The following is a 12,686-nucleotide window of genomic DNA, read 5'->3' as shown; positions in this document are numbered from 1 at the left end:
TATTACTTATTTTACAAAGCAATGCTTCAAGGTGATGCTTATATATGTGAGTGTATAAGCATATAAATTGATACATATATACATAGGAATTTTTATGTGTGTGTGTGTGTGTGTGTGTGTAGGAGTGTGTGTGTGTAGGAGTGTTTGTGTATACTCCTGCAAGTGTACTTGTGTTTGTGTATCTTTCAGTCTCATTTAGTGGACTGGTTTAAATTAAGCAATCCATTCATAATAGTTTCTTGGAATTTGTTATATTAGTATTTGATGCATATGAAAACTGTCAGAAAAGGAGAGATACTCATTAAGGAAGAAATATGTATAATTTCCTAAGCATTTAAGATCGCCATTCTTTTTTTTTTAATTTTTATTTTATTTTTAAACTTTACATAATTGTATTAGTTTTGCCAAATATCAGAATGAATCCGCCACAGGTATACATGTGTTCCCCATCCTGAACCCTCCTCCCTCCCCATACCATCCCTCTGGGTCATCCCAGTGCACTAGCCCCAAGCATCCAGTATCGTGCATCGAACCTGGACTGGCAACTCGTTTCATACATGATATTTTACATGTTTCAATGCCATTCTCCCAAATCTTCCCACCCTCTCCCTCTCCCACAGAGTCCATAAGACTGTTCTATACATCAGTGTCTCTTTTGCTGTCTCGTACACAGGGTTATTGTTACCATCTTTCTAAATTCCATATATATGCATTAGTATACTGTATTGGTGTTTTTCCTTCTGGCTTACTTCACTCGCCATTCTTGATTTGACCCATCCCCACTCCCATGGAGAGACCAGAACTATGGTAGGAATTTTGTTAGAATAAGGAAAGATGAAAAAATAAAAACTGTCTTTAGAAAATATTTACCTGTAAGAATCTAAGTTGATTTCATTGATACCATCCAGGAGTGAGAAATCAGCCCAAGTGGTCAGTACAGTTAAAGTGCCCATAGCTGGAGGGGAGATTGCTAGAGTAGAGATCTACTGGGACCGTCATTTGTCACAGAACTTGAGCATCAAGGCCAGCACTGGGGCACCTGAATGCCACTCAGAGCCAGCTGCCAGCAGACTCTGACCTAGAAGGCTCTATAGAATGTTGATCACAAGTACCACTTCCATTCAATTATCTGATGTGATTAAAACAGTCCATCAGGGCTAAACCTATGAATCACTGGTAGGCGAAAATACATCCAGAAAGTTCATACTGAATGTGGCCATAAGTGAAAACCAAAAGTGACGCATTATAAATGAATTGAATTGCATGGTTAGAATTCTGCTTACTTACAAAAGACACCTTCATCTTAAGCTAGATCTTCTTCACACCCAGGAACATTACCACTTACCATCATCTTAGATGTGCTCCCTGGAAACTTCCTTGGACTCTTGTTTCTAGAATTCCATTTACATTTCAGAAGTGCTGGTGGGAGATAGTGCTATGAGGGCAGGAGAAGCTGGTGCAGGTTATCAGGTCCCTTCCCACCACCACTCATCTCCCAGCTAAGATGAGCACGTCCACATGCAGTCCCTTTTGTTCCATTCTCATTGCCTTTGTTTATTTTCTTTGTATCTCTTATCATATATAAAAACACCTTGTTTATTTTGCTTTGGTGATTATTACCTGCCTCCAGTGGGTTCGGGGTTGCCCACTGCTATGTCCTCAGTACCTAAAAGAACCTGGTACATAATGATGCCTAATAAGTATTTTCTGAATGAATCACCAAAATGGCTTAGGTTTCAAATAGGAGAATCAGCCTTGCAGGGGGTTAAAGTATATCTCTAATGAAAAAATGGGTTTCCCAGGTGGTGCAGAGGTAAGCAATCCACCTGCCCATTGCTGAAGACGCAAGAGACACAGGTTCAGTGCCTGGGTTCAGGATCAGGCAAGATCCCCTGGAGAAGGGCATGACAATCCACTCCAGTATTCTTGCCTGGAGAATCCCATGGACAGAAGAGCCTGGCTACAGTCCATGGGATCACAAAGAGTCGGACATGACTGAGCACGCACACACGTCTAGATCCAGTGTGAGGCCAACCAAATTTCAAATCTTCCCTGATGTCATGGTCTTGTGCAAGTTAGAAAAGAATTTCCAGACATGAAGCAGAATGAGAGGAGAATAGTTTATTAGAGCAGAAAACACTGTTAGAGCAGTGGGCCGGCTCAAGGGAGAGTTGAGGCTTTTGTGGCTTTTTTAGAGCTTCAAGACAAAGAAAACTCTTGCTGGAAGGGTGGCATTAGATCATTTGTTAGGGTGCTATAGGTTGGGTAATAGAGTGGGTATTTTTACCTAATATGGGATCAGGGGGTTGGCAGATTTAGATTAGGACTGCTCATGGCTATGGCTGCTCTGGCACCTAGTCAGTTCCAGAGTTGACTTTAGCGCAGGTCCCACGTCTGTGGCCTTGGTACAAGGCCTTACACCTATGTCCTGGGCATATGGCTCCACACCTGAGATTTAGAAAATGTGTGATATTTTGACTTCGAAGGACAGTATGAATACAAAATAGCCATAAGATACTACCAATGCACTCAAATTGAAGTTAAGAAGAATTTTGTAGAATTTAAAAGAATAAAAAAGAATTGCTTCAAAGAAATAGGGAAAATGACTTAGCTTTGTCATACTTTATATTGCCTTTTAAAAAACTGAACTTTAAATTTCATCTCACTTAATCCCTAAAGTGAATATTGCCAAAATGTGTCTATTTCTACATTTATCTCATCATCCCTGTGGGGGGAAAACAGATGTTAAAACATAAGTTGGCTTTTTGACAGTTTCATGAATTGAGAGAGGGGAAATTATTTGAAGTTATATAATATGAGTGATTGATACATGAAATTTCACCCAAGGAATTAGACCTGACCCCATATTTAAGGCTTCGCAGAAAACCTCTCAATTTCAAAAGCTTTACAGAAAAACTCTCGAATTAAAAAACCCATAAAAAAATCTATCTCGTTTAAATTTCATAATCAGTCTAAAAATGTAACATTCCCAAATAAAAATGAAAAAATACAAAATGTAATGATTTTTTAAAATTGCAATATAATTGACATAATATTATGGGGCTTCCCCGGTGGATCAGTGGTAATAAATCTGCCTTCAATGCAAGAGCCACAGGAGATGCAGTTTCAATCCCTGGGTTGGGAAGATCATCTGGAAGAGGACATGGCAACCCACTCCAGTGTTCTTGCCTGGAGAACCCGTGGACAGAAGAGCCTGGTGGGCTACAGTCCGTAGCGTTTCAAAGAGTCAGACACGACTGAAGTGACTTAGGACTCGCATATATTCGTTTCAGGTGAATAACATAGTGACTTGATATCAGAATATACAGATTTCTGAAGGCTAGAGAATTTTATTTTATAGCAAAAAGGCCATCCGAATTTTGTCTTGATTCTTTGGTAATGACCTTGTTGACTTAGAAAAATGCACTATGTAACAGATGCAAGTTAAATTTTATTTGGGGCAAAAAATGAGAACTGAAGCCCAGAAGACAGCACCTCAGAGAGCTCTGAGAAACTGCTCCAAAGAGGCAGGGGGGAAAGGTCAGTACATTTGTGATTTTGGTGAATAAAGAATACATGCAGTCAAGCACATGTTTTTCCAGAAGGTTTCTAACTAGTCTTGTGAAGCTTTTGCTAGTCACTAGGAACAGCCATCACCATGAAGAATTTTAATGCTTTTCTAGATATAAGGAGATATAAAAATTGAGCTCATAAAATTAGCTGCTTAAAATATCTAACTATCTGAAGACCTGTCCTGACAGTTTTTCCTGAACACAGAGTGCCTCATTTCTGCTCTCCAACCTAAACTCCTTTCAGGATGTGTTGAAAATCAGCAGCTGCAGCAGCTCATGATTTAATGCCATGGCAAGTGCCAAATTGTAGTTGACAACCTCATCACATTATAGTTTGACATAGAGTCTACCGTGTGTTCTTTTCTAGAGCCTTGTACTTCAACTTGCTAGGTCTCTGGATCATTCTGCTATGTGCAGTCTTTTCTGGTTTAACCATGTACGCGCACTTCAAAGACTGTGATCCTTGGACTTCGGGCATCATCTCAGCCCCAGACCAGGTATGTGCTCCCTTGGGGCCAGCTGAAATGAGTGTGTTTCGGGCCATCACTAGATAATGTTGAGCCTTTCTCTTTTTCCACCTGGACCTCTAGCTATTTCCCAAACCCCACGATTTGATTTTTTCCTCTCCTCTTGGATGATATTGTCACAGACCAGGATCTATAGTCTTCACTCTCTCCTCCTACTTGTTAAACTGCCACTGTGTCTTGTGGGAGCTCCTCTCCCACGAATCTAGCTCCAGAGTAGAACCATAATACCTAGATTCCCTGAAGATCTGTTTTAAGCACTTGTTTTTATGGCTTGGTTTCTATCATTAAAGTAAACAGGCAAGAAAATGGCACACATTGAAAACATTAAAAAAAAATTAAAGGTTTCTGAACATTCTAAAGTTCATACAGTGGGTTTTCCTAATATGACTGTCTGCTTCCTACCGCTTCTCCTACCCTACAGCTGGACCTCAGGTCCATGGAAATTGGATGGATCATAACTTCATTTGCTGGCATTTAAAAACCATAGTCAATGAAAACTTCTTTATAATTACTTTCTTTTTTCCCCCACCTTCTTTTGCTAAAAAGCTACAATATGTGCTCAGATGCTTAGTCTTGCCCAAGTATTTATGACCCCATGGACTGTCAGCCACCAGTCTCCTCTGTCCATGGGATTCTCGCAGCAAGAATACTGGAGTGATGTACTATTTCCCCCTCCAGAGGATCTTCCCACCCCAGGGATGGCATTCGTGTCTCTTACATCTCCTGCATTGGCATGCAGATTCTTTACCACTAGTGCCGCACAGGAAGCCCCCAAAATCCCACATTTCAGACATTGCTGATGAGACCTCTCACCTGTCCCATCTCGTCTTGCCTCCTCTCAGCTGATGCCATACTTCGTCATGGAGTTATTTTCCACGATGCCTGGACTTCCAGGACTTTTCGTGGCTTGTGCCTTCAGTGGAACTTTGAGGTTAGTGTATTGATAACACTTGTCAATAGTGTTCTGATAATGAGGATGGTAATAACAAAGCAACAAGGATGACAAGAGTATTAGTGGTACTCACCACCAGTATTACTGAGTTCTCACTGTGTATTAGCTGCCTTCTGAATGCTTTATATGTATCTGTTCATCAGTTGTCATACAGTATATGAGACCGAAACTACTCATTATCTTCTGCTGATAGATAAGGAAACTGAGATTTAGCAAGGTAGATAACTTACCCACGGTAAGAGAGTAAACTGCAGAAATCGTATGTAAACCTAGGCCTGCTCTTGCACTAGATCTCTCTGTTTATTTTCTCAACCTCTTCTGGAGCTCACTGCCCCCATGGTTTCACATCACTTGCCCACAAGGCAGCTCTGTTTGCTTGCATTTCTCATTCAGCTGCGGTAGATTCTTCCAGATCTCTTCTTTGCAATCCATTCTCTACATCTTTAATAACACACTCAGGCAGCTAAGAACATCCATTTCCAAAATGTAGGCATTATTATAAATTCAAAATTATTCACATGTTTACTCTGACAGATATGTTAAAAGGCTTATACTATGCCAGGCACAGCTGGTGATGTGGGGATGCTGCAGACAAGATTGGCATAAATGTTGCCCTTAAATAGAGTTTGCATTCTGGTAAACATGGGAGATGGATAATATATAACTAAACAGTAACAAAAAACCAAGATATTATTTGATGATGACAAATAGCATAAAGGAAATGACAGAGTGATAGCATAGAGAGAGGTTAGGTTGGGAGCTCTGTTTTTGAGAGGGTCTTTAGTGCACTTCTATTTAAGTGTATGACATTTGCGTTGAGATCTAAAGAGTGTGAAGATCACAAACAGGAATTTTTGCAGGCAGCGAGGAGGGCAAATACCAAACCCCCCAAGGACATAATCTGTATGAAACAGTTCAGGATCAATGAGAGGGGTTGAAGCTTAAGAAATCAAGAGGAGAGCAAATGAGGAGAAATTGGAAGAGGCAAGCAAGCATCAGATCAGGAAAGTTTTCATGAAAGACTGAAGAGCTTTCATTGCATATTAATTAGGAAGTCATTGGAAAATTTGAAGCAGGGAAGTTTGAGTGAGTGATGTCATACAGCTGAAGACTCGGTCTTGTTTGTGAAGGGAAGGGGCTATCGCAAAAGAAGGAGTGGTGAGAGCAAATGACTATAAAGGAGACTTTTGCCTTAACCCAGGTGAGACATGACAGTCATGGGGAGAATGGTGGGGGCAAGAGTATTGAGAAAAATGGACTAAAACAGTAAGACAGTATCACTTTTTTAGATTCCACATATAAGTGATACCATATGGTATTTGTCTTTGTCTGACTTAATTCATTTAGTATAATACAAATTGCCTTGAGCAGAAGTGGGGTTGGCTATCTTTCCATACCTTCACTGGCCATTTGTATTTCTTTCTCTGTGAAATGCCAGTTCATGTTCTCTGTTACTTTTTTGTTTGCTTTTGAGTTTTCTTCCATATATATATATATATATATATATATATGGGAAAGGATTATTGATATATATCTCATTTTTTCTCATTTGTCCTATGTATATTTGCTTTATTAATATTTTTGAATATATGGAACAGCTATATCATATTAATTAATTTTTTACATTATGATTTCTAGGTTTATATCATTCTTCTCTGCTCCATGCTTACAAATAATCATCCAGATATCATTCTAGTATATTTATTGTCTTATTAAATGTTAAAATTATTAAATCATCTAGACTATACATGGGGTATAGTATATACATGGGGTATAGTATAGAAAAGAAGTGGAGTTCCTGACTTATTTTTCTGCTAAGATAGTAGCAAGATACCTCATTATTTTTAATGAAAAGTTACCTTTTCATCACTGACTTGAAATGCTACTTTTATTACATCCTACCTTCTTTAATACTTTTGAAACTTTTCCTGGATTTTCTGTTATATTCCTTTGATCTATTTGTGTACAGCTATAATGATACTAATAATTTTAAGCTAAGCTTTAAAGTACATCATGAGAAACACTGGTCTGGAAGAAGCACAAGCTGGAATCAAGATTGCCTGGAGAAATATCAATAACATCAGCTATGCAGATGACACCACCCTTATGGCAGAAAGTGAAGAGGAACTAAAAAGCCTCTTGATGAAAGTGAAAGAGGAGAGTGAAAAAGTTGGCTTAAAGCTCAACATTCAGAAAATGAAGATCATGGCATCTGGTCCCATCATTTCATGGCAAATAGATGGGGAAACAGTGGAAACAGTGGCTGACTTTATTGTTTGGGGCTCCAAAATCATTGCAGATGGTGACTGCAGCCATGAAATTAAAAGATGCTTACTCCTTGGAAGGAAAGTTATGATCAACCTAGATAGCATATTCAAAAGCAGAGACATTTCTTTGCCAACAAAGGTCCTTCTAGTCAAGGTTATGGTTTTTCCAGTGTCATGTATGGATGTGAGAGTTGGACTGTGAAGAAAGCTGAGCACTGAAGAATTGATGCTTTTGAACTGTGGTGTTGGAGAAGACTCATGAGAGTCCCTTGGACTGCAAGGAGATCCAACCAGTCCATCCTAAAGGAGATCATTCCTGGGTGTTCATTGGAAGGACTGATGTTGAAGCTGAAACTCCAGTACTTTGGCCACCTCATGGGAAGAGTTGACTCTGGAAAAGACTCTGATGCTGGGAGGGATTGAGGGCAGGAGGAGAAGGGGATGACAGAGGATGAGATGGCTGGATGGCATCACTGACTTGATGGACATGAGTTTGAATGAACTCCGGGAGTTGGTGATGGACAGAGAGGCCTGGTGTGCTGCAATTCATGGGGTCACAAAGAGTCAGACACAACTGAGCGACTGAACTGAACTGAACTGAACTGAAGCTTTAAAGAATGATTTTAAATATGTTAACTTAGTATATAGTATTTATTCATTACTTTTACAGAATTTCCCTTGATATCATTTTTTTCTAATTATTTTCAGTCCATTCTATAAAACTTGAATGTACTCAAGTCATAATATTTGCAAATACTTTTGAGTTCTTCTTTCCTAATAGCTACACTTCTATGTTCACTCTCATATAATTATGCTTTGAGAACAATGATAAGAAAATTGAGGGATTACAGAAACCTTTGTTTTGTTATATGCTTTAAAGGGAATGGTTCCTGGATATTACCAGTAAATATGATACCAGGTTTTGGTTTGAATGATATTATTTATTTACATTTAATATACTTATATATAAAACTAACAAAATCATAAATAAGAACAATAATGCCTATATTTATTCTACTTTTAGGAAATATTTTTATCAGAGAGATATATGGAATTGTGATTACTATTGGCATTTTTGAAATGACTATTGTTTTCTTTTCTAGCTTTTGACATATCAATATTAGTATGCTTATGTATTTCCAAAATAGCAGTATCTATGAATTCACATAATGATTTTAGCTTGCTTATGGTATAATTTTAATTTAGTGTTCTGCTGAATTATTTTTGCTACTTTACTTCATAGGATTTTGCATCAGTAGTACAAATGATGTTGTTCTGTGGTGTTAGTATCGGCATCTCAGGGAAACTAAGGAAGAAATAAAGAACAGTAGAGGATCAAATGCAAATAGGGATGACACATTAGCTTTCATTTGGTCCCTCCCTACAGAGCTTGTTTTATTTATTCAATTTTCCTAAAGCTGACTCCTCCATAATGGATAAATATAGCTGTCAACAGATTGATTCTCTCATAAAAGAATAGTTGATTCTTTTGATCTCAAATCCAAAAATTTCAAGAAAGAGATATACTGGACAGTACATACTATAGAGAGATTTCTTTTGCTGTAAGGTTAAGGAGGATGTCGGGTTAGAGAATGGGGAAGACAAGGGAAGGGGTAGAATAAAGAGATAGTGGTTTAATGCTAGGAAAGAAAAAAAGATTTTCACCATCTTGTACCAGTTTTAGAATCTGAGAAATTGACATATGGATAATATATCTGACTGCAAAAGCAGTCCAGCAGAGGTTCTGCAAATCTGATCCTTCTGGGGAAAAACGGCTTTCTGTCGCCTCCCTCCCAGTGGATTCAAAGGTAGAAAATAAACTCTAAAAGTTAAAGCTTTCAAATGATGGATTTTGAGCCATATATGTAGGGAGCATAGAAGCTTATTTTATTTGATCCTCTCCTTTCTTTATTTGACTTGCATGGAGCTGCAGATAGAAGAGAAGTCTTCTAGGGGACATACACTGTGCCTTGATTCTCAGGAAAAGGAGAAAGCTAAGCTGAAGTACTTGGAATTTCAATTTCTAGAAATGGGTCACAGAAAGTTTCTACTAACTGTATCTGTCATTAGGGAAAGAACTTTTAAATTTTGCACTAGATGGACCTGGAACCATCCCAACTGAAGTAAACTACAGCTAATGAATTAATAATAATACTATTATCTTGCATTACAGAAAAAAAGGCAAAGTTTGCATTTTCTTCCATGCTGCTGCCATAGCTACAGCTTGTCTTCAAATGAGCATTGGAGGATAACAAAACAATTAGCTAATGGATAGCAGTGGAAAAGGAAAGCATTGGAGAAGGAAATGGCAACCCACTCCAGTGTTCTTGCCTGGAGAATCCCAGGGACAGGGGAGCTTGGTGGGCTGCCGTCTATGGGGTCGCACAGAGTCGGACACGACTGAAGCGACTTAGTAGCAGCAGCAGCAATGGAGAATTTACAAACAGCTGACCAGGCTTTGTTCATTTGTTTCTTTCTTTTCCAGAACTTTTGTTTGTGCTTGTGATTTTGCATAACATGAATTTAATAAATACATCTATCCTACTAACTAAAATATTCCTGGTCTGTATGAGAAATTTAATAAGTTTTCATGTTGTTCTACAAAGGAAACTCTAATTTTTTGATTTTTCTGTCCATTAAGCAAATTTTGGGCTGTAAGACTGAACTCTGTTTGGAAAGTTAGAGAATACCAGAGCTTTTATGTGCTTTTTATCTTTGCCTACTTCCTAGTATTTTCTTTGTCTCTTTCTCCCTTATTAATTACATGCTAGTCACACTGGTGCTTCCTGTTGTTGGATGAAACAAGTTTTTCATCTGCAGGCATTTACTTAAAATTTTCTCTTTGTTCTAAAACATCTTATTCTGAATTTGCAAGGGTCCTTTCAGTACCTGTCTTAACTACAACTGTCCATGGAATTCTCCAGGCAAGAGTTCTAGGGTGGGTTGCCATTCCCTTCTTCAGGGGATCTTCTCAAACTAGGGATCAAACCTGGGTCTCCCACATTGCAGGCAGGCACTTCACTATCTGAGCCACCAGGGAAGCCCTTCCTTAGAGAAGAATCCTAACTTCATTTCAGTTTAGGTCTCTGCAAGATATGCTTTCTTAACTCTTTGTTATTTTTCTTCATAACAGTGGAGTCAGTTGAATAATTAGTTGTTAAATATCTATGTCACAACTAAAGTGTAAGCTCTATGTCTTTCTGGTTCACTATTGTATGCCTAGTACTCAGAATGAACAGATGTATAAATGGTATGAATGAAAGAATTAATGAATGACATATTGTAGTGATTCCTGAATTAGAATAGTCACTACTTCCTGCGTCAAGTTTAACCTACACACACACACACACATATACACAACCTCTCTGCTACTGCATGTTAGCTTATTTAAGGTCTAGGGAAATCAGTGGGAGTTAGAGAATGAAAGGTTAGCTTCTTCACTGGAATTAGAGGAAGAAAGTGAAAAGCTTTAAACACAGAAGCAGCTTTGGTGAGTGAGGCCCTGTAGTTCCCCAGAGATCCAGAATAAGGACATAGGTCTATTTTGTCTAGAGCCTTGCCTTGTCTATTTACCCTGGATGCCAGGGCAGGCCGGTCAGCTTTATTTAGTTTGGGCTATGTTCTCGCTTTTGTCTCCATATAGCACCGTGGCTGCCAGCATCAATGCCTTAGCAACAGTGACCTTTGAGGATTTTGTCAAGAGCTGTTTTCCTCGTCTCTCTGACAAGCTGAGCACCTGGATCAGTAAAGGCTTATGTAGGTACAGCCGGTGGATCTTCTATTCCGTATCATGAAATGTATATGTGGTACATGTCAAAATCCTGCACACTCTATTCAGTGCATACTGACAGGCACAAGTGCACATGGAGATACATGAGTAATCTCACATATAAATCCTTTTTTAAATTGGGGTATAGTTGCTTTACAATATTGTGTTAGTTTCTGTTGCACAACAAAGTGAATCACTATATGTATACATATATCCCATCCCTACTGGACTTTCCATCCACCCCACGCCCATCATCCCACCCATTTAGGTCACCGTAGAGCACTGAGCTGAGCTCCCTCTGCTATACAGGAGATTCCCACTAGCTAGCTATTTTGCACATGGTAGTGTATATATGGGCTTCCCAGTGGCACAGTGGTGAAGTATCTGCCTGCCAATGCAGGGAAAAAAGAGACAGAGTTTGATCCCTGGGTCAAGAAGATCCCCTAGAATAGGAAATGGCAACCCACTCCAGTGTTCTTGCCTGGAACATTCCATGGACAGAGGATCCTGATGGGCTACACAGTCCATGGGGTTGCAAAGAGTCAGACAAGACTAAGTGACCAAAGAACATATATATGTCAATCCCAATCTCCCAATTCATCCCACCCTTCCATTCCCACTCTCCCCACTATGCAACCTTCTAAGACTGAACCAGGAGGAAATAGAAAATATAAACAGATCAATTACAAGCAATAAAATTGAAACTGTGATTAAAAATCTTACAATGTACAAAAGTCCAGGACCAGATGACTTCACAGGTGAGTTCTATCATTCATTTACAGAAGAGATACCACCCATCCTTCTCAAACTGTTCCAAACAATTGTAGAGAAAGGAGCACTCCCAAGTTCTTTTTATGAGGCCAAGATCACCCTAATACCAAAATCAGACAATGATATCACAACAAAAGAAAGTTGCAGACCTATAGAACTGATGAACATAGATGCAAAAATTCTCAAGAAATGCTAGCAAACAGAATCACATATAAATTCTTACACTTCCAAAGGTCCCAGGAAACCAGGAGGGTATCAAGAAAGAATGATTGGCTAGCTTAGCTTTCACCAGTCTTATATTTGACATTCTCCTGTGTTCATCCTACACTCTAGATTCACCACATCAACACCTCTTGATTATGCCATATATTGATCCTATTTGTTCCTCCAAAGACAAAGACATTTAGCTCAATATGGCCACTCCGCTTGTCTAATAAAGTCAAATTGTTTCCTAAAGAATCCTTTATTACCAAACTCCCGGTAACCTTAACTCAAAAGATAATTGCTCTTTGCTTAATCATATAATCACATTTTATATTTATAATCACTGTAGCACTTATATTGAATTATAATTTTACAAAATTTACTTCTTTTTAAGTATAAACAAATTATACACCTACTTACTATAGGAAATGTAGGTAATTTGGGAAAGTATATGTGCTTTTAAAATAAAATTATGTATAATTTTGTTCCTGGTTATTTTTTTTTTCTAGTATGCTATACTGAGCACCTTCCTGTGCCATTTAATGTATTCTTTGAGAGCATGATTTTGAGTGATTGCTTAGTGTTTTACAAAATGACTCATTTTTATGCTGTTAGTTTGAAGTT

At 38.5% G+C, this 12,686-nt stretch overlaps 1 protein-coding gene across 1 annotated transcript in view; it reads left to right on the top strand.

Annotated features, from left to right (window-relative positions):
• The window catches only part of SLC5A12 (solute carrier family 5 member 12), a 51,294-nt gene that overhangs the window by 22,178 nt on the left and 16,430 nt on the right, over window positions 1-12,686 (top strand). Inside the window, exons 7-9 of the mRNA NM_001101059.2 lie at window positions 3,940-4,069; window positions 4,942-5,030; window positions 10,962-11,074. Coding sequence (NP_001094529.1) covers window positions 3,940-4,069; window positions 4,942-5,030; window positions 10,962-11,074 — 332 coding nt within the window. The remainder of the gene's footprint in view (window positions 1-3,939; window positions 4,070-4,941; window positions 5,031-10,961; window positions 11,075-12,686) is intronic.

The sequence above is a fragment of the Bos taurus genome, chromosome 15 (genome assembly GCF_002263795.3).
Source record: "Bos taurus isolate L1 Dominette 01449 registration number 42190680 breed Hereford chromosome 15, ARS-UCD2.0, whole genome shotgun sequence".
Classification (NCBI taxonomy): domain Eukaryota; kingdom Metazoa; phylum Chordata; class Mammalia; order Artiodactyla; family Bovidae; genus Bos; species Bos taurus.
Note: the sequence above shows the minus strand (reverse complement) of the source record. Positions and strands in the feature narration are given on the sequence as shown.